Source organism: Acipenser ruthenus, chromosome 42, assembly GCF_902713425.1.
Source record: "Acipenser ruthenus chromosome 42, fAciRut3.2 maternal haplotype, whole genome shotgun sequence".
Lineage (NCBI taxonomy): Eukaryota > Metazoa > Chordata > Actinopteri > Acipenseriformes > Acipenseridae > Acipenser > Acipenser ruthenus.
In genome coordinates this window covers 6,003,708-6,026,936 of record NC_081230.1, presented here as the reverse complement: position 1 = coordinate 6,026,936, position 23,229 = coordinate 6,003,708, and the positions used below count along the sequence as shown (strand labels likewise).

Sequence of the window (23,229 nt, the reverse complement as noted above, 5' to 3'; positions counted from 1 at the left end):
TTTTTTATGGAATAGCTTGTGATAAAGTATTTTTGAGCATTAATGTTAAAAGTTAAATCATTTTAAAAAAAAATGTCATTGCTCTAGTGCCCAGGCCCATCCTGGCAGACTGGCAGAGCTATCTCAGGACACTGTGGCCCGCAGCGTAGCTCAGCGCCAGGAAGGGTGGCATGCAGACAGACAGGCGGAGAGATTCATTAGAGAAACGACACAGTCTGAAAAATAACCAGGTTTCATAACCGCTTGGATTCTTAATAGCACTGCTGTTCACTGTGTAGCTGTGTTATTTAAACAGAGTTATTTCAATAGGAACCGCCTTGTTTTCCACAATAAAAGTTCAGTAAATTCAGCAGTTTAGCTGCTGCTTAATATCACCCTCGATTATCAGCACCACATTGAAACGTTCCAGGCAGAATATAGGGAGAGTCAATGGGGACAAGCTCCTGATAACATCACACTGGTTAATATCAATCAAACAGACAGCTGCTGTTCACCACACCTTGGGGAATAAAAGCATGAGATTAGAAGGTTTACATGGAAGTAATTTGCTGTGCTGTATTGAAATGCTCAGCTAAGGGGTACAGCACAGCATGAAGAGTAATGCTTGTAACTTTCTGTTTGAATTATGACCATGTGCTGCACATGTACAGTCATCAGACTGCATATTGAAAAGATTTTTATTTTTATGAATGCAATGCCCCTAGCATTATACTTCCAGATCCGGAATAGGCAGGTATGTTGTGTGAACGCTTCTGTGTTGTAATACTTGTTGTGCCAGGTTATTAGTGAACTGCTCAGGGCGTTTGAAGTGAGATTAAAAAGGGTTTAACTGGACTTCTAAATAACAGGAAGCTGGCTTCGGAAGGAAGCTACTTTCTCATGAGAAAGAAAACAGTTTAAAACTGGCCTGAACGAGATGATTAATACAGTAAGTGCATCAGTGCGGCTCGCTGCACGATCTCTATAGCACAGTCATTTTTATACAAAGTTTACACAGTTTTTCTTGTATAACTTTTTCGTATTCAACCATCTCATTTTGGAGTCTATCTTGCACAGAATGGCCGTGCGAATCACACTGTTCCGAAATAACCCTGCTGAACATAGCTCAGGAAAGCCTCTATTACCTTCCCTACTACAAAGGGTTAAGTCCGAAATGCTCTCCAGATGTTATATGACTGCGAAGCTGATTGATAACTATGACTTCCTGGAAATAGCTGTTGTCTGCCAAGAAATTTCCCAGCAGCAGCAGCAGCAGCAGCAGTCAGATCTGAGGGAGTTCTGCAGAAATGAGGGAAGAACCAGAACCGTTTCATTGTGATAAAGGTCAGCAGGAAAATCCCACAGGCAGTCATCTCTATTTAGTAATGAAATATATCTAACAGACCATTCAAACACACTTCAGATCAAAATGCATTCATAACCACTGATCAGTAGTGACACCCTGTTGTTTTAGATACAAATGAAATGTTCCTTTGTTTCTATCTGACGGTTTGATGGTATTTATTTATTATAAGCCTTGCTTTGAGGGTCTCTGGAGAATCCTCACTGAACACCCTTCCTCATCCAATTCAATCATGACAAGGTGACCTTTCAGCTCTGCCAACCCTACCTACTTTACATGTATCTAGAGTTGAAAATCACATCGCTCTGAATGGAGGGAGGAAGGCTGTTCAGAACTAGAAGTAAGGATTCTCCAGACAAGCTCAAAGCTGCTCAAAGCCAGCTGAAGGCAGATTTAGAGAAAAACGATAACTGAGCCTTGAAAGTCATTACGAAGGTGGCGCGAGTCCATCGCTCTCAGATTTGTGGGTTGTGAGGCTGTGTTAGTCACAGAGCGTTGATCCTGATCTGCTAACAGGGCACATTCCCTCCAACAAACATCCTGCTGTGCTCTTTCAAACAAACCCACAGCCCCAGACAGGCAGCCTCGTCTACACTACCCCCATCAGCACCTCCGAGACCTGGGATAACACCATCAACCACGTGGTCAAACCTGGCTTTACTGAGGTCTGAAGGAGAGTGCAAATTAAAACCATTCAATACAGTATCATATATAGAGAGCCAGCTAATTCAGTATCCTATAGAGAGCCAACTAATTCAGTATCATATAGAGAGCCAGCTAATTCAATACAGTCTAGTATAGAGAACCCAGTGCTGTACTGGGGATCTGAGAGCCGGCTAATTCAATATAGTCTAGTATAGAGAACTCAGTGCTGTACTGGAGATCTGAGAGCCAGCTAATTCAATACAGTCTAGTATAGAGAACTCAGTGCTGTACTGGGGATCTGAGAGCCAGCTAATTCAGTACAGTCTAGTATAGAGAACTCAGTGCTGTACTGGGGATCTGAGAGCCAGGTAATTCAATACAGTCTAGCATAGAGAACTCAGTGCTGTACTGGGGATCTGAGAGCCAGCTAATTCAATACAGTCTAGCATAGAGAACTCAGTGCTGTACTGGGGATCTGAGAGCCAGCTAATTCAATACAGTCTAGCATAGAGAACTCAGTGCTGTACTGGGGATCTGAGAGCCAGCTAATTCAATACAGTCTAGTATAGAGAACTCAGTGCTGTACTGGGGATCTGAGAGCCAGCTAATTCAATACAGTCTAGTATAGAGAACTCTGTACTGGGGATCTGAGAGCCAGCACATTTCAGAATTGGAATCCCCTTACTGTTGTAGAAACATTTTGGTTTACATAATGAATGTTTTGCATAGCTATGCAGTTTTCTGTACTCGAGGGTCTTTTAATCAGAACCCTCCCATCGTGGCTCATTGCAGAAGCATGCTGGCCTGGATTCTGTGTTACAAAACAGCAACAAGAGAACAAATGATGCAGACAGGATCACTTTACTGGAGATGACAGCGTGATACACAAGGCTGTAAGTGAAGCTTGGCAGCCAAGACAAATAAGTCTAAAGTATCACTGGAGTTCATGCACAGTGCTAGACGCAGGCAAGCTCAACACCAACAAGCAGGCTGACGTTCTCGTCCCTACAGACTTCAAAGGTTATCACATGATTTAAATACTGCGTGCCTGGCAGTTAGGATTCTCCAGACAAGCTCCAAGCACCTCAAAGCCAGGTAAAGGCAGATTAATGATAACTGAGTGTTGGAGCAACAGAGCCCAATCCATGCCAAAGATTGCACACATTGCAACAGCAAGGGAATTCAAAGTGACACTTGAAAGTACAGGATCTGCCAGTGTGTTAAAATGATGCTGTGACGTCCGTCTCTTCTTCATTCTGGGAAATCCTCTGTTTCTCACGATTGGAGTGGAATTATAATCTAATTTCCTGTACTTCTGCTCATGTGTTTATGTCACAAGCATGTACAAAACTCAAGAGAACGATGACATCGCAGCCTGTCACACTGACACAGTCACAGGCAGACTCATGCAGGACGGGGGGGTGGGGGGGTCTGACCTGTTTGGGAGGGCCAGGAATTGTAGCTTGGTTCTAAAACACTAAACATGTTGTGTAATCTGATCTAAACAGTGGTAAGTGCTTCACTGGGGCAGGAATGCAGCAGTGTGTATGTGTGTATGGGTGTGTTTATGTGTGTGTGTACGGGTGTGCCTGTGTTTATGTGTGTGTATGTGTGTGTTCTCAGTTCCCTTATATCAACAGAGACCAGGTCAGCAGTGTGCACAGGGTGATTCAGAAACAGGACATACACACTGAAAACCCAGGAATACTGACCAACTACAGGGCAGAGCTAGGACTGACCGAGCTGCATCCTCATAGCGATCTACTCCAAACTGTCATCAGCAGTCTGGAAGGCAAAAAGCAATACATTGCAGTGATATATATATATATAATAACTGGTGAGCAGTTTTTTCGGCTCATCGGCCGGTTATTACAGGAAACACCAGCCACAGAGAGCGACCCCAGCCAGCCCGAGAGAATAACTCACTGGCACAGAGCAAGCAGAGCAAGCTCCCCACAACAAGCAACACAGAGCTAGAACTGGCAGGAAACAATCACTCACCAGAGATTATGAAAAATACTGCTGGAGCAGTGTGTGATCAATGAGAATTGAATGCCCACCCTCGGGGTGAGACGCTGGGATAAACCTCTCGGGTGGGCATTCACTTATCTTACCACACACTAACCCAGGCAGTATTCTCTATACATAACATTGCATGCTGGCAGAGTTGATAACAATGCATGATATTGCATGATATTGCATGGTTGTGGAGTTGAGAACCTTGAAGCAAAAATAAAAACAGAATAGTGACATCACTTTGGGGTCCTGTTACTGGCTGGTCCAGTTCACAGACTCTCTCCTTTAACACAAACACAGAGCCAGCCAAGCCACATCACAGCAGGTATTGTGAGCCGCTCAGGGTCAGGGCTGTCTGTGGAGCATTAAAGGGAGGCAATGACAGCACAGCTACTGTGGCATGAGGGTTGTGCTGGGGAGTAGCATGTAAGGCGTCGCTGCAATCTGATCACATTTTTCACTCCTTTGTAAGAACATAAGAACATAACAAAGTTTACAAACGAGAGGAGGCTATTCAGCCCACCTTGCTCATTTGGTTGTTAGTATATTATTGATCCCAGAATCTCATCAAGCAGCTTCTTGAAGGATCCCAGGGTGTCAGCATCAACAACATTACTGGGGAGTTGGTTCCAGACTCCCACAATGCTCTGTAAAAAAAGTGCCTCCTATTTTCTGTTCTGAATGCCTCTTTATCTAATCTCCATTTGTGACCCCTGGTCCTTGTTTCTTTTTTCAGGTCAAAAACGTCCCCTGGGTCGACATTGTCAATACCTGTTAGGATTCTGAATGCTTCAATCAGATCACCGCATAGTCTTCTTTGTTCAAGACTGAATAGATTCAATTCTTTTAGCCTGTCTGCATACGACATGCCTTTTAAACCTGGGATAATTCTGGTCGCTCTTCTTTGCACTCTTTCTAGAGCAGCAATAACGAGGTGACCAGAAGTGAACACAATATTCTAGGTGAGGTCTTACTAATGCATTGTAAAGTTTTAACATTACTTCCCTTGTTTTAAATTCAGCACTTCTCACAATATATCTGAGCATCTTGTTGGCCTTTTTTATAGCTTCCCCACATTGTCTAGATGAAGACATTTCTGAGTCAACATAAACTCCTAGGTCTTTTTCATAGTTCCCTTCTTCAATTTCAGTATCTCCCATATGATATTTATAATGCACATTTGTATTGCCTATGTGCAATACTTTACACTTTCCTCCATTAAATGTAATTTGCCATGTGTCTGCCCAGTTCTGAATGCTGTCTAGATCATTTTGAATGACCTTTGCTGCTTCAACAGTGTTTGCCACTCCTCCTATTTTTTGTGTCATCTGCAAATTTATCATGTTTTCTTATTATACCAGAATCTAAATCATTAATGTAGATTAGGAATAGCAGATGACCTAATACTGATCCCTGTGGTACACCACAGGTTACCTTGCTCCATTTTGAGGTTTCTCCTCTAATCAGTACTTTCTGTTTTCTACATGTTAACCACTCCCTAATCCATGTGCATGCATTTCCTTGAATCCCTACTGCGTTCAGTTTGAGAATTAATCTTTTATGTGGGACTTTGTCAAAAGCTTTCTGGAAATCTAAATAAACCATGTTGTATGCTTTGCAATTATCCATTTTCAATGTTGCATCCTCAAAAAAGTCAAGCAGGTTAGTTAGACTATCTCCCTTTCCTAAAACCATGCTGACTGTCTCCCAGGATATTGTTACCATATAGGTAATTTTCCATTTTGGATCTTATTATAGTTTCCATAAGTTTACATATAATAGAAGTCAGGCTTATTGGTCTGTAGTTACCTGGTTCGGTTTTGTCTCCCTTTGTCTGTCGGTACAACCCCTGTGTCAAGAGACTGTTGCATGATCTTGGTTAGCGGTTTGTAAATAACTTCTTTCATTTCTTTGAGTACTATTGGGAGGATCTCATCCAGTCCAGGGGATTTGTTTATTTTAAGAGCTCCTAGTCCCTTTAACACTTCTGCCTCTGTTATGCTAAAGTTATTTAAAACTGGATAGGAACAGGTCGACATGTGGGGCATGTTGTCCATGTCCTCCTTTGTAAAAACTTGTGAAAAGTAATCATTTAATATATTTGCTATTTTTTTTTCTTCATCTATGATTTTGCCATTTGTGTCTCTTAGACATTTAACCTCCTCTTTGAATGTTCTCTTGCTGTTATAATATTGGATAAACATTTTGGAGTTGGTTTTAGCCCCCTTAGCAATATTGATTTCCATCTCTCTCTTGGCCTTTCTAACTTCCTTTTTGACTTGCGTTTGCAGTTCCAAGTACTCTTTCTGTGTACTTTGTTTTTGGTCCCTTTTAAACGCTCTGTAAAGTGCCTTTTTTCGCTGAATATTTTTTTTAAATTGATCTATTAAACCATTTTGGCCATTTTGTTTCAGATTTAGATTTGTCTACTTTTGGGATGTAATTGTTTTGCGCCTCTAGTACTACATTTTTAAAAAACAGCCATCCATTTTCTGTGGATGTTTTCTCTATTTTACTCCAATCTACTTCTGTTAGTCTCTGTTTCATTCCTTCATAGTTTGCTTTTCTAAAATTGTAAACCTTAGCTTTAGTCATTACTTTTGGGGTTTTAAAAATTACTTCAAATGAGATCATGTTGTGGTCTGAGTTTGCCAATGGCTCTCTGACCTCTGTTTTAGTTATTCAGTCTTTGTTATTTGGAAAGACTAAATCAAGGCATGCCTCCCCTCTAGTCATAACTGTAATGTTTCCTTTTTTAGGACAGGTAACTAAACCTGGTGATGGATTACTCTGTGGTTACTCTACGTTACATTAAAAAAAATAACGTAGAAATCAGAAAGTGCTTCAGCAGTCCAAGTGAAACCCTACATGTCACACAAACGCAGTTCTCACAGAAGAGACTCAGAGGAGGGAACAAGGGGGTTCCACAGCTGGATCTTCAAAGGACATCCCGAGGGAGTTGTAACTTGTAACTGTAGCAGATTACTTTTCAGAGCAACCTCCCTAAAGCTGCTCATTGGTGGAATGGTACCACACTATATGCAGAGGTGCAATTATAAAGGAATAATTCCCTAAATCAATGGGGACAGAATTTTGATGGTTGCTGTTAGAAAAGAAGACCCTGAAAACACAGTGATTACTCTGCCCCTTAATAATGAACACTAGTCTAAACACTCCATTCTCAGCTCTCCAGCGCTGTCATTACCAGCACCTTAATAATAATGAACACTAGTCTAAACACTCCACTCTCAGCTCTCCAGCGCTGTCATTACCAGCACCTTAATAATAATGAACACTAGTCTAAACACTCCACTCTCAGCTCTGCAGTGCTGTCATTACCTGCACCACTCTCCAGGTGCTCTGTAGCGCTATCAGAAAGTGAAGCCTTCAAACAGACATGTTTTAGAAACATGCGTTTCTCTCACAAGTCATCTGAGACGTGCGGAATGGAAATGTGTGTGTGTGGGGGGGGGGGGGGGGGGGGGGGCAGGATGATTGTGGAATGACTTTCTGAATGAATTTGGTTTTTCTATGCATCTGTTTGTATGACAGCCTCATTATTGGTCAGAGCTTTGTGCTCTCGCTGCTTTCCTGTGCAGCTGATCCAGGAGTGATGATATTGTGAGTTTAGCACAGCTGCCCAGCCTTGCACTCTGGGGCTCCCAGCAATCCCAGTGTTGAACCCAGCCCAGCCTCTCGGTTTGCTCTCAGCCTCTCAGACTGCTGATGTCAATGCGGATCAGGTCAGCCCATCACTGTGTAATGGGCTTGTTAAATCTGCAGCTGTTTGAGATGACTGTGATATTATTGTTTTACAAGAACCTGTGGTTTATTTCATTGAGGACTGTGTCCGGTTTGAAGTCCTTTTTTTATCGCAGGAGTAATTCAATTGTATTACCAAGACATAAAGCTCTTTTAATAAAGAAACTACATTGTTTCTTCATAGTCTTGGTGTTCATTGAATTTAAAGTATGGTTACTTTTTGAAGCTGATGGGGCGAATTAATTTATTCCATATATCTGGAAATTGTGATGAAACGTGGTATTGTCAAGACCATGTAGATAATATCGCACACAAACTATTTTATAAATAATTATTTCCATTGCTGAATGCTACCTCCAGGATCCGTTTCCCAAACATCCCAACATCACAACTGATCAAAATAATTAGCTCATTAAATGAGGAGACCAGCTGAACTTTTATTGCTGTATTTTAACAGCGTATGAGGTATTCATTTTATCTGTCATCTTATTACATTTTATAAATATATCTGTCTTATTACATTTTATAGGGGTGGATACATATTGTTTTAACTTATGTGATCAGGAATAAGGGAGTGGCCAAAATCAATGAGACATGACCTTACATTACTGTAGACGGCAGTAAAATATTAAACAATACATTATTCTAGTCAGTTTATAGAACATTTAAATGACTCCTATTTTTAATTGACTCCTATTCTTTGAAAGAACAACACCTGTTCATTTGAAAAAGTAACACTTGCCCGTATCTGAAGTCTCCACCAAGCTTGTTCAAAGCACAGCACTGTGATAGCTCTGTGACTGAGTCACGTCTCAACTCTGAATCACAATCCCCTCCAAACAAGACGTCAGACCAACCACTGACTCAAAAAGTGAACTGCAGTTCTCAACAGAATAAAACATTAAACAAAGCTGGGAATGGCTTTGTACAGGAGAACCACAGCTGACGTTACTGACGAAAGGCCAACGGTTTTAAGAGAGGGCCAAAATCCACATCACTGAAAAAGATTGTGTGACCTAGAGCTGAGGGACTGGGAGGGAGGGAAGCAGTGTGGCTCTAGTGGTTAGAGCTGAGGGACTGGGAGGGAGGGAAGCAGTGTGGCTCTAGTGATTAGAGCTGAGAGACTGGGAGGGAGGGAAGCAGTGTGGCTCTAGTGGTTAGAGCTGAAGAACTGGGAGGGAGGGAAGCAGTGTGGCTCTAGTGGTTAGAGCTGAGGGACTGGGAGGGAGGGAGGCAGTGTGGCTCTAGTGGTTAGAGCTGAGGGACTGGGAGGGAGGGAAGCAGTATGCACTAGTCTACACACACCATTCTCAGCTCTCCAGCGCTGTTTTTAAGGGCATTTTTAGACTTCCAGAAAAGAATGTGTCGGTTCACATCAAAGATATTTTTCAACAACAGAATGACAATGACAGAGTTAACATGCGTTTTAAACTATAGCCTCTGGAGTACCCCCTGTAACCAGCTATCTGACACCATTGATTTGAGCCTCTATCATTAACTCCAATCATACTGGCAGCTCTGCCAGAGGGCCTGGGCATTGTCTGAACCCTAGGGAGATACAAGCAACAAAATATATTGAAATATACCAGAAACAGCACGCAACAGTGACGAATGACTACTGCCACATCCTGCATTGCAGTCTCCTTCCCTTTACTGTCAGTGAGAGGCTTACAACTGATAGTGCTGGGCGCTAACACAATGAATCTTACCAGCTGTGCACTTCTACATGAATGTGCAGTATTGAAAGAAACACATGTTTTAGCAAACATTTCAAACATTCAGGTTAAGGGAAGCTCAGTTTGCTAGCCGGTTTTCAGACAGTCCTGCACTTCCTTGGTCACCCCGGGGGGTGAAATTGTTCCCCTTCATGGCCTTCTTTCCTCTCCAGCTGTTTGACCTGCTTTCAGCCAGTAACACGACCCCAAAGCAATGCTGAGCTGTGCAGACCTGAGAGGTGTAGGTGTACCAGATTTCCTGAGGGAAACGCTCTTCATCCTAATGTAGTGCATGCTAATGTGTTATAAGACACCACGGGACAGCAAGACTGATACAGGGCTGATTTCAGAAGCTCGGTTGACAGGTGCTTCCATGCCCAGAGTGAATAGATTGTCTCACAATAAGAATTAGAGAGTGGTAATTACTGAGTAAAGGGCAGGTACAGCGTCTCTTCAAATGAACACCTTGCAGACTCTCTGCCACCTTAAACGGACACTTTAGTGGCAGAGAGATATGGCAGGTTTCTATTTGTCCAGGTCTCTTAACTAAAGCTACAGTTGAGAATTCTGGTCCCGTCTCTAGTCGGCTCAGGGCTGCTGTGACCCAGCTGGACTCCTAGGCTGTAATTTAATTATTTGTAGACGTTCGTTAGTGGGAACCACAGTCTGAACAGAAGAGGTCTGGAGATCCTCACTATATTCTACACACAACACGAATACACAACTGTTAGAATGGGACTGGCTGCTGCCAGCGGAGCCTCCCCCCACAGCTCTGGGACTCACTCAGGCAGGTCTTCAGTATTGGATCTGAACAAACGAAACAGCCTCCTCTTTACACATGCAAAACATTTTAAAACGCAATCTCTACCACATGAGCATTCAGATATTATACATTCATTTAGTACCGTTGAAAACAGGCTTGGACTGTGTGGGACACTTGTTCCCAATTTCCCTCCCCAAAATCGGTTTATGTAACTGACTGGAAACAATATGAGAATTTTTTACCACGCTGAATATTCTCTAGAACAGCAAACCGCCCCCTCATACTGTGTGTTCAGATTGTGCTGGCAGGCTCCGCTGTGTGTTATAGTGGCGTGTATCTTGTAACCGCACTTTGTGGTCGATCTGTCAGGGGCAGGATTTGACTTTGACGCGGCTCGGAGCTCGAATTCCACTGGGATTGCTCAGGCCGGGGCTGCGGTATCCGGGGGGAGCGGGTGACTCACAGAGACTCAGCGAGGCAGAATAAAAACTACAGGGGCAGAGCAGAGAGGCTGAGACAGAGAGGGAGACGGGGAACGGGTAGGCGCAGAAAACAAAACAGCGAGAGACACCAAAATACTGCAGGCGTTTAAAAAAAGTTTACAAGTAAACAGACTCCGTGCTTTTTTATATTACTGGTAAAGACAACAGACTGATTTATTTTTGAACGCCGCCTTTTTTCATTTAGTAACCGACTGGAGCTGCAGAGACAAGAGAAAATAAAGAACAGTTCTGCCTGCTGCACGTTTCTCGTTTCTCTCCTGCACTGACACTCGTCTTCGCAGTTTGAGTCCTCTTGTTCGTTTCTCGCCCCAGTGAAGATGCGTTCCCTGCGGCTCGCCCTGCTCCTCTCCACCGCCGCGCTCTCAGTCCTGTCTGCAGTGCTGGACCGGAGCGACTCGGACACCGAGGCCATGGTAAGTTTATTATGGAATTGTGCAGTTAATAATTTGGTTAGATATATATAAATCGTATTTTGTGGCAGTAAAGGGTTTTTCTATATGACTTTCCAAATGTGTAAAAACTAACACTGCAGAGCGCTCTAGCAGTGTAGGAAAGAGAACTCCACTCTCAACACTGCAGAGTGCTCTAGCAGTATAGGAAAGAGAACTCCACTCTCAGCACTGCAGAGTGCTCTAGCAGTATAGGAAAGAGAACTCCACTCTCAACACTGCAGAGCGCTCTAGCAGTATAGGAAAGAGAACTCCACTCTCAACACTGCAGAGCGCTCTAGCAGTATAGGAAAGAGAACTCCACTCTCAGCACTGCAGAGCGCTCTAGCAGTATAGGAAAGAGAACTCCACTCTCAACACTGCAGAGCGCTCTAGCAGTATAGGAAAGAGAACTCCACTCTCCACACTGCAGAGCACTCTAGCAGTGTAGGAAAGAGAACTCCACTCTCCACACTGCAGAGCGCTCTAGCAGTATAGGAAAGAGAACTCCACTCTCAACACTGCAGAGCGCTCTAGCAGTATAGGAAAGAGAACTCCACTCTCCACACTGCAGAGCGCTCTAGCAGTATAGGAAAGAGAACTCCACTCTCAACACTGCAGAGCGCTCTAGCAGTATAGGAAAGAGAACTCCACTCTCCACACTGCAGAGCGCTCTAGTAGTATAGGAAAGAGAACTCCACTCAACACTGCAGAGCGCTCTAGTAGTATAGGAAAGAGAACTCCACTCTCAACACTGCAGAGCGCTCTAGTAGTATAGGAAAGAGAACTCCACTCTCAACACTGCAGAGCGCTCTAGCAGTATAGGAAAGAGAACTCCACTCAACACTGCAGAGCGCTCTAGTAGTATAGGAAAGAGAACTCCACTCTCAACACTGCAGAGCGCTCTAGTAGTATAGGAAAGAGAACTCCACTCAACACTGCAGAGCGCTCTAGTAGTATAGGAAAGAGAACTCCACTCTCCACACTGCAGAGCGCTCTAGCAGTATAGGAAAGAGAACTCCACTCTCAACACTGCAGAGCGCTCTAGTAGTATAGGAAAGAGAACTCCACTCTCAACACTGCAGAGCGCTCTAGCAGTATAGGAAAGAGAACTCCACTCTCAACACTGCAGAGCGCTCTAGCAGTATAGGAAAGAGAACTCCACTCTCAACACTGCAGAGCGCTCTAGTAGTATAGGAAAGAGAACTCCACTCTCCACACTGCAGAGCGCTCTAGCAGTATAGGAAAGAGAACTCCACTCTCCACACTGCAGAGCGCTCTAGCAGTATAGGAAAGAGAACTCCACTCTCAACACTGCAGAGCGCTGTAGTAGTATAGGAAAGAGAACTCCACTCTCAACACTGCAGAGCGCTCTAGCAGTATAGGAAAGAGAACTCCACTCAACACTGCAGAGCGCTCTAGCAGTATAGGAAAGAGAACTCCACTCTCCACACTGCAGAGCGCTCTAGTAGTATAGGAAAGAGAACTCCACTCTCAACACTGCAGAGCGCTCTAGCAGTATAGGAAAGAGAACTCCACTCTCAACACTGCAGAGCGCTCTAGCAGTATAGGAAAGAGAACTCCACTCTCAACACTGCAGAGCACTCTAGCAGTATAGGAAAGAGAACTCCACTCTCCACACTGCAGAGCGCTCTAGTAGTATAGGAAAGAGAACTCCACTCTCAACACTGCAGAGCGCTCTAGCAGTATAGGAAAGAGAACTCCACTCTCCACACTGCAGAGCGCTCTAGCAGTATAGGAAAGAGAACTCCACTCTCCACACTGCAGAGCGCTCTAGTAGTATAGGAAAGAGAACTCCACTCAACACTGCAGAGCGCTCTAGTAGTATAGGAAAGAGAACTCCACTCTCCACACTGCAGAGCGCTCTAGCAGTATAGGAAAGAGAACTCCACTCTCCACACTGCAGAGCGCTCTAGTAGTATAGGAAAGAGAACTCCACTCTCAACACTGCAGAGCGCTCTAGCAGTATAGGAAAGAGAACTCCACTCTCCACACTGCAGAGCGCTCTAGCAGTATAGGAAAGAGAACTCCACTCTCAACACTGCAGAGCGCTCTAGTAGTATAGGAAAGAGAACTCCACTCTCCACACTGCAGAGCGCTCTAGTAGTATAGGAAATAGAACTCCACTCTCAACACTGCAGAGCGCTCTAGCAGTATAGGAAAGAGAGCTCCCCTTTTGTGTGTTTTATCTAATCCCCGCAGCCCTCTCTTCAGATTAAGACCCAGGTTTGGACATGTAGATAGCCTGGGGTGGGAATATTGCTTTCTCATTTTCATTGAAGTAAATCACATTCCTCAACTCCTTTTTTCAACGGGGGCCTCAGTAGAAAAGTCCTCTTGAATGAATCACAGCATGCTTGTGTTGCTTTTTTCTCTGATCTGCATAACTGTCTTGCAAGCCCAGTCTCATTTTTCATTAGACTGTGGTGCATTAAAGTGTAGCTAACAAAACAGTGTTATAAATGTTGTGCACTTTCATTCATAGACAGGTCTCAAAAAGAAACACATCTTATAGCAAGTATGTATTTTCATTTTAAAACATACTAGAATAGAGTCACTTCCCAAGTTACCGGGTTAAAGCATCGGACAGGCTGCAGAGCATGGCGCTCCTAGTGGATGAATGTTGTAACTGCACAATTATATCCCAGTCCCTACAGCTACTAGTGGTACGGTTTTCTTTAACTAAAGAAGTACCTGGTGTTTTAAAATGAAAATCCATGTTTGCTATAACATGTGTTTCTTTCAAAACCGCACGTTCGAGACCTATGTAGCTACAGTGCAGAACAGGTGAGATTCTCCTCCGTCTCTCACTCCCCCTCCCTCTCTGTGTCTCTGTCCAGGATTACTTGGAGAAATACGGCTATCTTCAAAAGCCCCTCGACTCCCCGTCCCATTCCTTCCAACCGGAAGAGATCGAGGAGGCGCTCAGGTAAGAGACTCGCTGAACCGTCCTGTACAAATGCTTTACAATGCAGCATTCAGTGCTGACTAAATCAACACTCTCACACCATCTGCTGGTGAAAGGCAGTATAACCACATAAGAACATTTCGAAGTAAGGAAAGCTCATTCGGCCCATCACAGCTAGTAGTGATTGATCTCAAAACTTTGTCAAGTCGGTTCTTAAAGGAATCCAGGGATTCAGGATCAACAATACGGCTAGGTAACCCATTCCATCCCCACTCCTTATTCTCAGAGACTCTGTTACATCCTAGGTTATTTGACCTGTCTGTGGGGTTACTGGTTGGAAGCATGTCAGTGAAGCACTTTAACAATGATGTCTATGGTAATGGTAATTGAAGTTTCTGCCCTCTCTCCTCTCCTTTCTCTCTCCTCTGTCGCAGGGTCTTCCAGGCTGCGATGCAGCTGCCTGTGACTGGAGAGATCGACGAGGCCACACTGGCAATGATGAGCCAGCCTCGCTGCGGCATGGAGGACCCCTACAACCAGAGGACCCTCAAGTACCGGCTGCTGGGTGAGAAGCAGGCACTGCCAGGGCAGCCATGTGACTACTGATCCATTCTAGAACTAGCATTATAGAACTAGAATTCTAAAGGAACCCAAATACTAATCAAAGCTGCTTAATATCACTCCTGTAATGTCACGCTTATCATCAACACATTGCAATGTTTAGAATATCATGGGAGTCAAAGGGGACAAGCTCCTGATAAAATCCCTCTGGTTATTATCACACTCCAGTTACTCAATCACAGCTATCAGTGACTGATTTACACTCCACTGAATACAATCTTATAAAAGTAATAAGAATTTAAACAAAGACATAGGCAGTGTAATAGGGGTGTGGGTATCCTCTGCGGGACAGCAGAGACTGGAGGTGGTCTTTGCCACTCAGCTCAGACACGCAGATTTATTTGCAATCATTACAAGATGTTATGCAACTCAGGATGCAGTTGCGGGTGTCCGCCACTAGGGCATCAACAGCAGCCCTTGTGCGGAAGGATACACACACAAGTGTACATGGACATCATATATACAAAAATACAAAACTCTGTTATAAAACAAAGCTAACCAAATAAAGCTGACTTACAGCTTTTCAAAGGCATGTGCTCAGGGTTAATTGATAATCAATTAATCAACTAATGCCTGGCCACATTCCACAATTCCAAAGGGATTCTAACCTGCCATATCTAGCACAAACTAAAAAATGTGAACAACCTTTGTTTCTAAAACGACAGGCACACTGTTGAGGCCAGTGTGGCTCCTCGCTGCTTTCTTGGCCCTGGTGCATGCTGGAACCCATTTAGAACAGCCCTGTCCATTTTCTTTTCCAGGCTATTGGCGCAAGAAGAATCTGACCTACCGCATCTATAACCACACCCCTGATATGGGATTGGCTGAGACCCGCACTGCCATCAAATCAGCTTTCAAGTACTGGAGCGAGGTCAGCCCCCTGACCTTTCGAGAGGTGCTGTCGGGGCGGGCGGACATCAAGATCTCCTTCCACAGGAAAGGACACTCCTGCGCAATCTCCTTCGACGGGCCAGGTGAGCAAACATTCCTTAACTACACAGCCAGCAGCATGCGTTCACAGCTTACTGATCACTGCACACATTCCTGAACTACACAGCCAGCAGCACGCGTTCACAGCTTACTGATCACTGCACACATTCCTGAACTACACAGCCAGCAGCACGCGTTCACAGCTTACTGATCACTGCACACATTCTTGAACTACACAGCCAGCAGCACGCGTTCACAGCTTACTGATCACTGCACACATTCCTGAACTACACAGCCAGCAGCACGCGTTCACAGCTTACTGATCACTGCACACATTCCTGAACTACACAGCCAGCAGCACGCGTTCACAGCTTACTGATCACTGCACACATTCCTGAACTACAGAGCCAGCAGCACGCGTTCACAGCTTACTGATCACTGCACACATTCCTGAACTACACAGCCATCAGCACGCGTTCACAGCTTACTGATCACTGCACACATTCCTGAACTACACAGCCAGCAGCACGCGTTCACAGCTTACTGATCACTGCACACATTCCTGAACTACACAGCCAGCAGCACGCGTTCACAGCTTACTGATCACTGCACACATTCCTGAACTACACAGCCAGCAGCACGCGTTCACAGCTTACTGATCACTGCACACATTCCTGAACTACACAATGGCCCTGCTTGCTGATGGGACAGCACAGTGCTCGTGGAGAACGTGTTTCAGTGTCTCTGTGTCTCTGCAGGCCGTGTCCTCGCCCACGCTGACATCCCAGAGTCAGGGACGGTCCACTTCGACGAGGACGAGTACTGGACAGAGGGGGTGAGCCGCGGGGTGAACCTGCGCATCATCGCGGCCCACGAGATCGGCCACGCCCTGGGGCTGGGACACTCTCAGTACTCCAGCGCTCTGATGGCTCCCGTCTACACCGGCTACAAGCCCAGCTTCAAACTGCACAGCGATGACATCCGCGGCATCCAGGCTCTGTACGGTGAGTCCGGCAAGCGCAGGATACACCACGGCTCTAAGAGAAGCAGTCTAGCTTCATACAATTTAGCATGGCATTTACCCTGGAGTACCTCTCTGTGTGCCCCAGTGCTTTCACTGCGCTTTTTACACTGTGCTATGCTTTTACTACAGGACACTTTTATAAAAGGTTAGTTTACCATGGTTTGTTTTTTAATATGCTTTACCATACCTCTGTGCTCAAGTGACAAAAAGGACATATTCACTGTAGAAGCTTATATTTCCTCTGGAAGTTATTTCACCTTTAGTTGAACTCCTAATAGGGTGCATTTTCAGAAATGAGCTCGTCTATTGCCTCTTAATCTTTGTATTGATTCCTATCAGCTATAACTATGGGGAAAATGTTTGTATGTCTTTATCAGCCTTAAGGAGATGATGTAAGAGTGTGTGTGTGGTTCTGTGCCTGCAAACCCTAGTCTCTCTCTCTCTCTCTTGTATTAGTCCCCTGTGTCTCTCTCTCTCTTGTATTAACCCCCTCCTGTGTCTCTCGGTTACAGGAAAGAGGGTCTCCACAACTCCCAGAATCCCAGCACAGCCCCCCAGTGCCTCCACGGCGCCCCCTGTGGTAGTCCCAGAGCAGCAGGGAGAGAAGCCTGACCCCTGCACTGCAGACCTGGACGCCATCATGCTGGGTAAGCCCCCTGCACCCCCATGTACACTGCACCCTGCACGCTGCCCTGATCACCAGAACAATGCGAGGTTTACCCCGACTCCACGGTACCACTACAGTGCCAGTCTAACAGAGCTGTCTCCCTGCCTGTCTCAGGTCCCTTTGGAAAGACCTACGCCTTCAAGGGTCACTATGTGTGGACAGTGTCTAACTCGGGGCACAACCCTCCCATCAAGATCAGCCTGCTGTGGAAGAACCTGCCAGGGAACCTCAACGCAGCTGTGCACTCGCAGAAAACCGGCAAGACCTACTTCCTGAAGGGTAAGAGCAGGGGTGCATCAGCCATAGCGCTCTCCCGCACCCCAGAACTACAGCCACACTGAGGGGTCTCGCTGAACCAGCAGCAACGACGTGGCTCAGCGACACACGCCATACACCCACCACTCACTCTCTCTGCGTCTCCTACCTGCTGTGCTGAATAGGGGCTTGGCACAGTTAGAGCCACTAGGGACTCGCATACTTGTCCTGTGTTTAACTTGTTTACTTCCAAGCTGTGTTCTGGGGCGAACCCTTGCTTGTCCAGCTGGCTCACTCACAAGCAGAGTTTATTTGCAAGATGCAATCGGCCATCTATACAGAGCTCCCATCACCCTTTGTAGTCACTTAGAGTGGTAACAGCAATATACAATAATACAGTCAAGTAACTCTTAACTCACGGCAATATATTTAATAGGGTTTGGAACAGCCTGCTGCTGTATAAATAGCCACTTCACAGCACTCTTCAATTCTTTGTTAAAGCATTCTCCAAGCACATAGCATGAGGAGTTTCAGACAGGCAGCTGAAACCAGCTGCATGCTTATTGTTTGCTTTCACAAACTGCACTGTCAAATCCCAGTCCCTTACAGAGAAGCACGTTTTAAATCTAGATAAGGGCTGCCTGTTTACTGAAGTAACATCAGGAGGTTTCAATGTGTCTGTGCTGCTCAGGCCGGTGTCTGTGTGATGCTCACTCCAGTGTGTGTGTGTGTGTGTCTCTGTGTCTGTGTGATGATCACTCCGGTGTGTGTGTGTGTGTCTCTGTGTCTGTGTGATGCTCACTCCGGTGTGTGTGTGTGTCTCTGTGTCTGTGTGATGCTCACTCCAGTGTGTGTGTGTGTGTGTGTGTGTCTCTGTGATGATCACTCCAGTGTGTGTCTCTGTGTGTGTGTGATGCTCACTCTGGTGTGTGTGTCTGTGTGATGCTCACTCCAGTGTGTGTGTGTCTCTTGCAGGTGACAAGGTGTGGCGCTACACTGATTTCCAGCTGGACAGCGGCTATCCCAGACAGCTGACCCGAATCCCAGCCAACATCGACGCTGCCCTCTACTGGCAGGGCAACGATAAGATCTTCTTCTTCAAGGTGAGGACAGAGGCTTTTTATTGCTTCAGACTCAAGTTTTGATGGGGATCAGTTTTCTGTGATCTAAAGAGTTTTAGAGTGCAAGTCATTACCTTCTCTTATTAGTTAGCACTGGGAACATCATCACTTGCCTCATTACAGGAGTGCTACCCAGGGCTCACTTCTTATTAGCTCTAGCAACATTATCCATAGATCCCCTTTAAATGAGTGCTAATCAATATGTTAAAATCTATTTGCCTTATTAGCCACAGTACCATTGTGACTGCCACCCCTTTAAAGGAGTGCCGACAAAGACTTCTTTACAATCCATTTACTTACCTCTTATAAGCACTCTTAACAATATGGGATATGCAGGGATTTCAAACACACGAATATGGGTTTGACAAGATTAAAAAGCAGTTTCCAAGTTCACCATGAGTGAGGCCGACAGGAGATACAGGTCCACGTGTCCAAAGAGGACCCTGAAAAGATGACTAACTTTGAATGAGAAATGCCAATTGTACAAAGGCATGCCTGACCTAACCCTCCCCTCTCCCTGCAGGACGATGGTTACTGGCAGTGGGACGAGATGAGCTACAACGACCTGAGCGTGTACCCCAAGCCCATCTCCAGCCTGTTCACCGGGGCGCCCCCCGGGCTGGACGCAGCGCTCACCTGGAGCAACGGCAAGGTGTACTTCTTCAAGGGAGAGCAGTACTGGAGGCTGAACAAGCAGCTCGTGGTGGAGCGAGGGTACCCCCTGAGCAAGGCTGACCGCTGGATGCAGTGCCACAAGTAGCAGGGGCATCATAACTATCCACAACTCAAACACTCAACAGGGCTGCAGTAGAAGGAGGAAAAGAAACGGACCTTTCCACTAGAAGCCTCTCACTGTCGTCTGACGGAGTTTCTTTTGGGTACCCCCCCCCCCCCGACTTTGTAATGAGCAGAACTGGTTCAACAGAAATAGGGTATGGCAGGGAGCGACAATAGCTTTGTTCACCTGTTTTGAAAACGTATTCAAAGTAATCCACGAGCCCAGTCTCGTTTCTAATGCTTTCCAACACTTCGTGTGGTTTCAACGACAAGCGTTTTGACTAGAAGTCTTTCTTAATGTGTTTAAGAATGTTTCTTTTAGTATTTCTGAATGGTCACAGAAGACACCGAGACAGACTTCTAGTCAAACTGTTTTTTCATTGAATCCACTGTATCGTACAGCGATGCAGACTCAGTGAATACGGCTCTCTGTATTTTCTCTGCACAGGGACAGAAGGAGTTTGTTCGAACAGTAATGTTCAAGCTACTTCTTACAAGGACCAATAGGGGGTTTAAATTGATTTTGCACAACTCACCAGAAACCAATACAACGAGAAGCTGTGTTCTCATCTCGACAGACTGGGAGCCATGTAGTTCTGTTGCCAGTTGTTTTATTTATATATATATAGATATGTATACAATTTTTTGGGTTTCTGTTTTGCCACAGCCTGTAAGTAAATAGCAAACACAGATGTGCAGGGTGATGATGTCATTGCTCACAGCTTGCAGCAGTTACTGGTTAACTACGCAGCTTTTTTTGTTTTTAATAAAAACCTTTTTGGGAAGGTTGGAGTTTTTTGATAACAAATAAAAAAATATTTAAAAAAAAAGTTTGAGTGTGTGAGATTATTATGAAGTGTAGGTGAATGAACACCTGTGTTTGATATAGCAATGCCACACAAAGATAAGATAACCTGCAGATAGATGGCGCTGCAGCCATCTGTAACTGTCTACAGACAGAAATGACATCACATTGAAACTGGCTGATAAATGATTCTATATATTCTAAGTGTGCTTTGTGAAATACAAGATGATTTTCACTAGAGTGGCCAGTGAGCCCACGAGTGAACACCAGCATGCATCATACAGAACTCTCTACAATATTCTCTATATATATTATAGTTCAATACCAGATATGTACACATGCACAGCACAGATTCAAACACACAAGCCACATTCACATGAAAACACCAGTGAGGCTGATACATTTCCATATAATTTATTTTCTTATAAACATACTGATAAGGACACTGAAGTCTAATTGACTGCAGCCAGTCAAAACATGGCATAAACTATTTTACAGTTTTATTAACAAGGCAAACTATTCCTTTTTACACAAATAACTGTAAGTTAGAGAAACAGAGAGTGTCTGGTTAGAATGAAGGGGGTTGGTTTTACACACAAGGATATACATTTATACAACTTGATCTTGTAAAGAACAAAAAAACATTTCTAGAAGTGTAATTGTTTCTTTAAAAAGTGCAGTTAGTTCAGACTGGATTAGAGTATTCACAGATTTAAGAGGACAAATACTTCATGTCAAATAAAGACTTCCACTGCTTTTTAGCTGAGAGTTAAACAAAGTGGCTCAAATCTATTCCTGGTGCTTTTTTTAATGTGAGAAAACAGCAGCCTTCCATTCTCACATAATCCAGTGAATCATTTCCTTATATTACAAATGGAACATGTTTTGCTATCATTCTGACTGGCTCTGGGTTCCCCAGTATTCACTTCTCATTTTACTCTATCAGTCGGAGCTTGTCTAGAAAACCCAAACTGCCAGGCTCTGAAAAGACATTCTCACTCCATTCAGGTGACCTTTCAACTCAGCTGGCCCAGCTAACTCTGCACACAGCGCGCAATACTGGTCTACAACCGCTCGCTAACATAATATGGCAAGGGAAAAATAAATACAATTATTACATTTTAATCTTTAAGATCACAGTGAAATCTGGAATGGCTCATACTGCTAAGCACTAGGAGTCATATTACCTTACATTTACAGGAAAAAAAACTCAGAAGGAAACGATCAAATGTATTTAACTTACCCCTCAAAACTGATAAACCACGTAACAAGAGTTAGTACAAAGATATCACAGCATTGAGGCTCCTGTGTAAATCACTGATGCTCTGCAGCAGCCAGAAGTCTGAGATTTCAGGAGACATCATAATAATAAAACAGCATGTCTTTCTATTGAAATCAGAGCAGCGGAGACACGAACCAGCTGGTCTGAGGTTCCAGGACACTGAGTGTGGTTCTCTTTGTGACTGGTTCATCTTGCCTCTGTTTGCCAAAGTCCTTTACAGAGACTGATCTACTGTATTTTTCATCTCTGTATTGAACTGCTTTTCCGATTGTGATGAAACTTGGGAGGCATCACCTAGTTTTTCAGGGTATCAGAAGCGACCTCTGTGGCCGGTCATTCATTAGACAAACACAGGTTTGTATCTTCATGGGAAATCAAAACCAGAGCCACCAGGATGATGAAAAGCTGATGCCCACGATGCAGATCAGCAGCAAGCACAGCGCAGTCTAGAATCGGTACTCCCTAGCCTCATGACATCGGATAAGCGCTTCAGCAGATACATGCAAACAGACAGACACAGACACCCCTACATCCCCACAATCTGATAGCATCCATAACTTACGCTGATGTTAATACCAAGTTCTCTGGACTCAGCACTTAGCTCTTCGTGGCGTCAGCTTCAAACTCCTGACATTTTAAGCATCGCTGGCTTCAACACCCAAAACAAAACAGACCCCAAACTGAAGTGCTTCAGTTGTTAGCACCAGGGATGTAAATAACCCTCAGAGAAGCCGGGGGGGCTCTGTGTGCTGTGAAACACCCTGCAAGCACGACACAGCTCACTGCAATGAAGCAGAAGCGTGTTTCATAGCTCTCCCTATCTCAGTTCTTAACAAAATGCTCCTTCACGATCATTTCATGGTACTATGCATCACTCAAGCAGTCGACCGCCACACGCGTCGTGGTGCGTATCGTGACATGAGTGCACCGTGACACTCTTAGTAATAAAGGCTTTCAGTCCCCTTTGTTCAGCACTAACTCGTTTTATAAAGCGTTTCTTCTGCTATCTCAGCATGGTCTGCCAAACTAACCACAAGACAAGGCTGTGTCTTAATGCAGACCTTCCCCTGCAACAGGAACGCTGTTCAGGCAATACTACATCTTACTGGTAGTACTGGGGGGAGCATATTAGGACATCACCCTTGTCTGAGTGGAGCTCTTGTATTGTTCTTAAATGTAAGGAGGAGCCCACAATTATAAGACCCGGTGGGAGTCCTTGGAACAGCACAGAGTTTGTCAAGTCTGAAACAAAGCTTTATTTAAATCCCTGTGAAGCAGTATGATGTCACTGACTGACATCACAAAGCTGTGGTTTTTATCTGTTGCTAAGGCACTGACTGTGTTTCTATGGTGAAGTTTATAAAAACCTTCTTAAGCTTCAATAACGGGTCAACAAAATGGCCGCCACTCAGGAGAGACTTCTACTTACAAAGAAAAATAAAATAAAAATATGTTTTTAGTTCAGAGAAGCATAAACATGGCTTAAGGCAAACCTGCTGTCCATATGGCAACCAGATTCCTGGACACAGTCACACAGCAGATTTGCTGGAACAAGATGGCCGCTGTGAGGCCAAGTTTGTCTAAAACAAACATTCCTATGGCAACCAGACTAAACTGTGTTGCCATGGAGACGAGTTGTAATTG

At 44.6% G+C, this 23,229-nt stretch overlaps 1 protein-coding gene across 1 annotated transcript; it reads left to right on the top strand.

The window, feature by feature from the left end:
- The first annotated feature begins 10,488 nt into the window (after positions 1-10,488).
- LOC117966949 (matrix metalloproteinase-19-like) lies at positions 10,489-20,328 on the top strand. The gene is made up of 9 exons (XM_059011359.1): positions 10,489-11,159; positions 14,036-14,124; positions 14,538-14,668; positions 15,486-15,698; positions 16,413-16,658; positions 17,191-17,325; positions 17,460-17,624; positions 18,576-18,703; positions 19,245-20,328. The coding sequence occupies exons 1-9, from the start codon at positions 11,064-11,066 to the stop codon at positions 19,479-19,481; spliced, it is 1,440 nt and encodes a 479-aa protein (XP_058867342.1). The 5' UTR covers positions 10,489-11,063; the 3' UTR covers positions 19,482-20,328.
- Positions 20,329-23,229: the final 2,901 nt, after the last annotated feature.

What these genes read in the sequence shown, in the direction of transcription:
- LOC117966949 (XM_059011359.1), top strand. Translation starts at nt 11,064, where the DNA reads ATGCGTTCCCTGCGGCTCGCCCTGCTCCTCTCCACCGCCGCGCTCTCA. An exon ending in CCTGGACGCCATCATGCTGG is followed by an intron (nt 17,326 to 17,459) that starts GTAAGCCCCCTG and finishes TGCCTGTCTCAG; the next exon opens with GTCCCTTTGGAAAGACCTAC. An exon ending in CAAGACCTACTTCCTGAAGG is followed by an intron (nt 17,625 to 18,575) that starts GTAAGAGCAGGG and finishes TGTCTCTTGCAG; the next exon opens with GTGACAAGGTGTGGCGCTAC.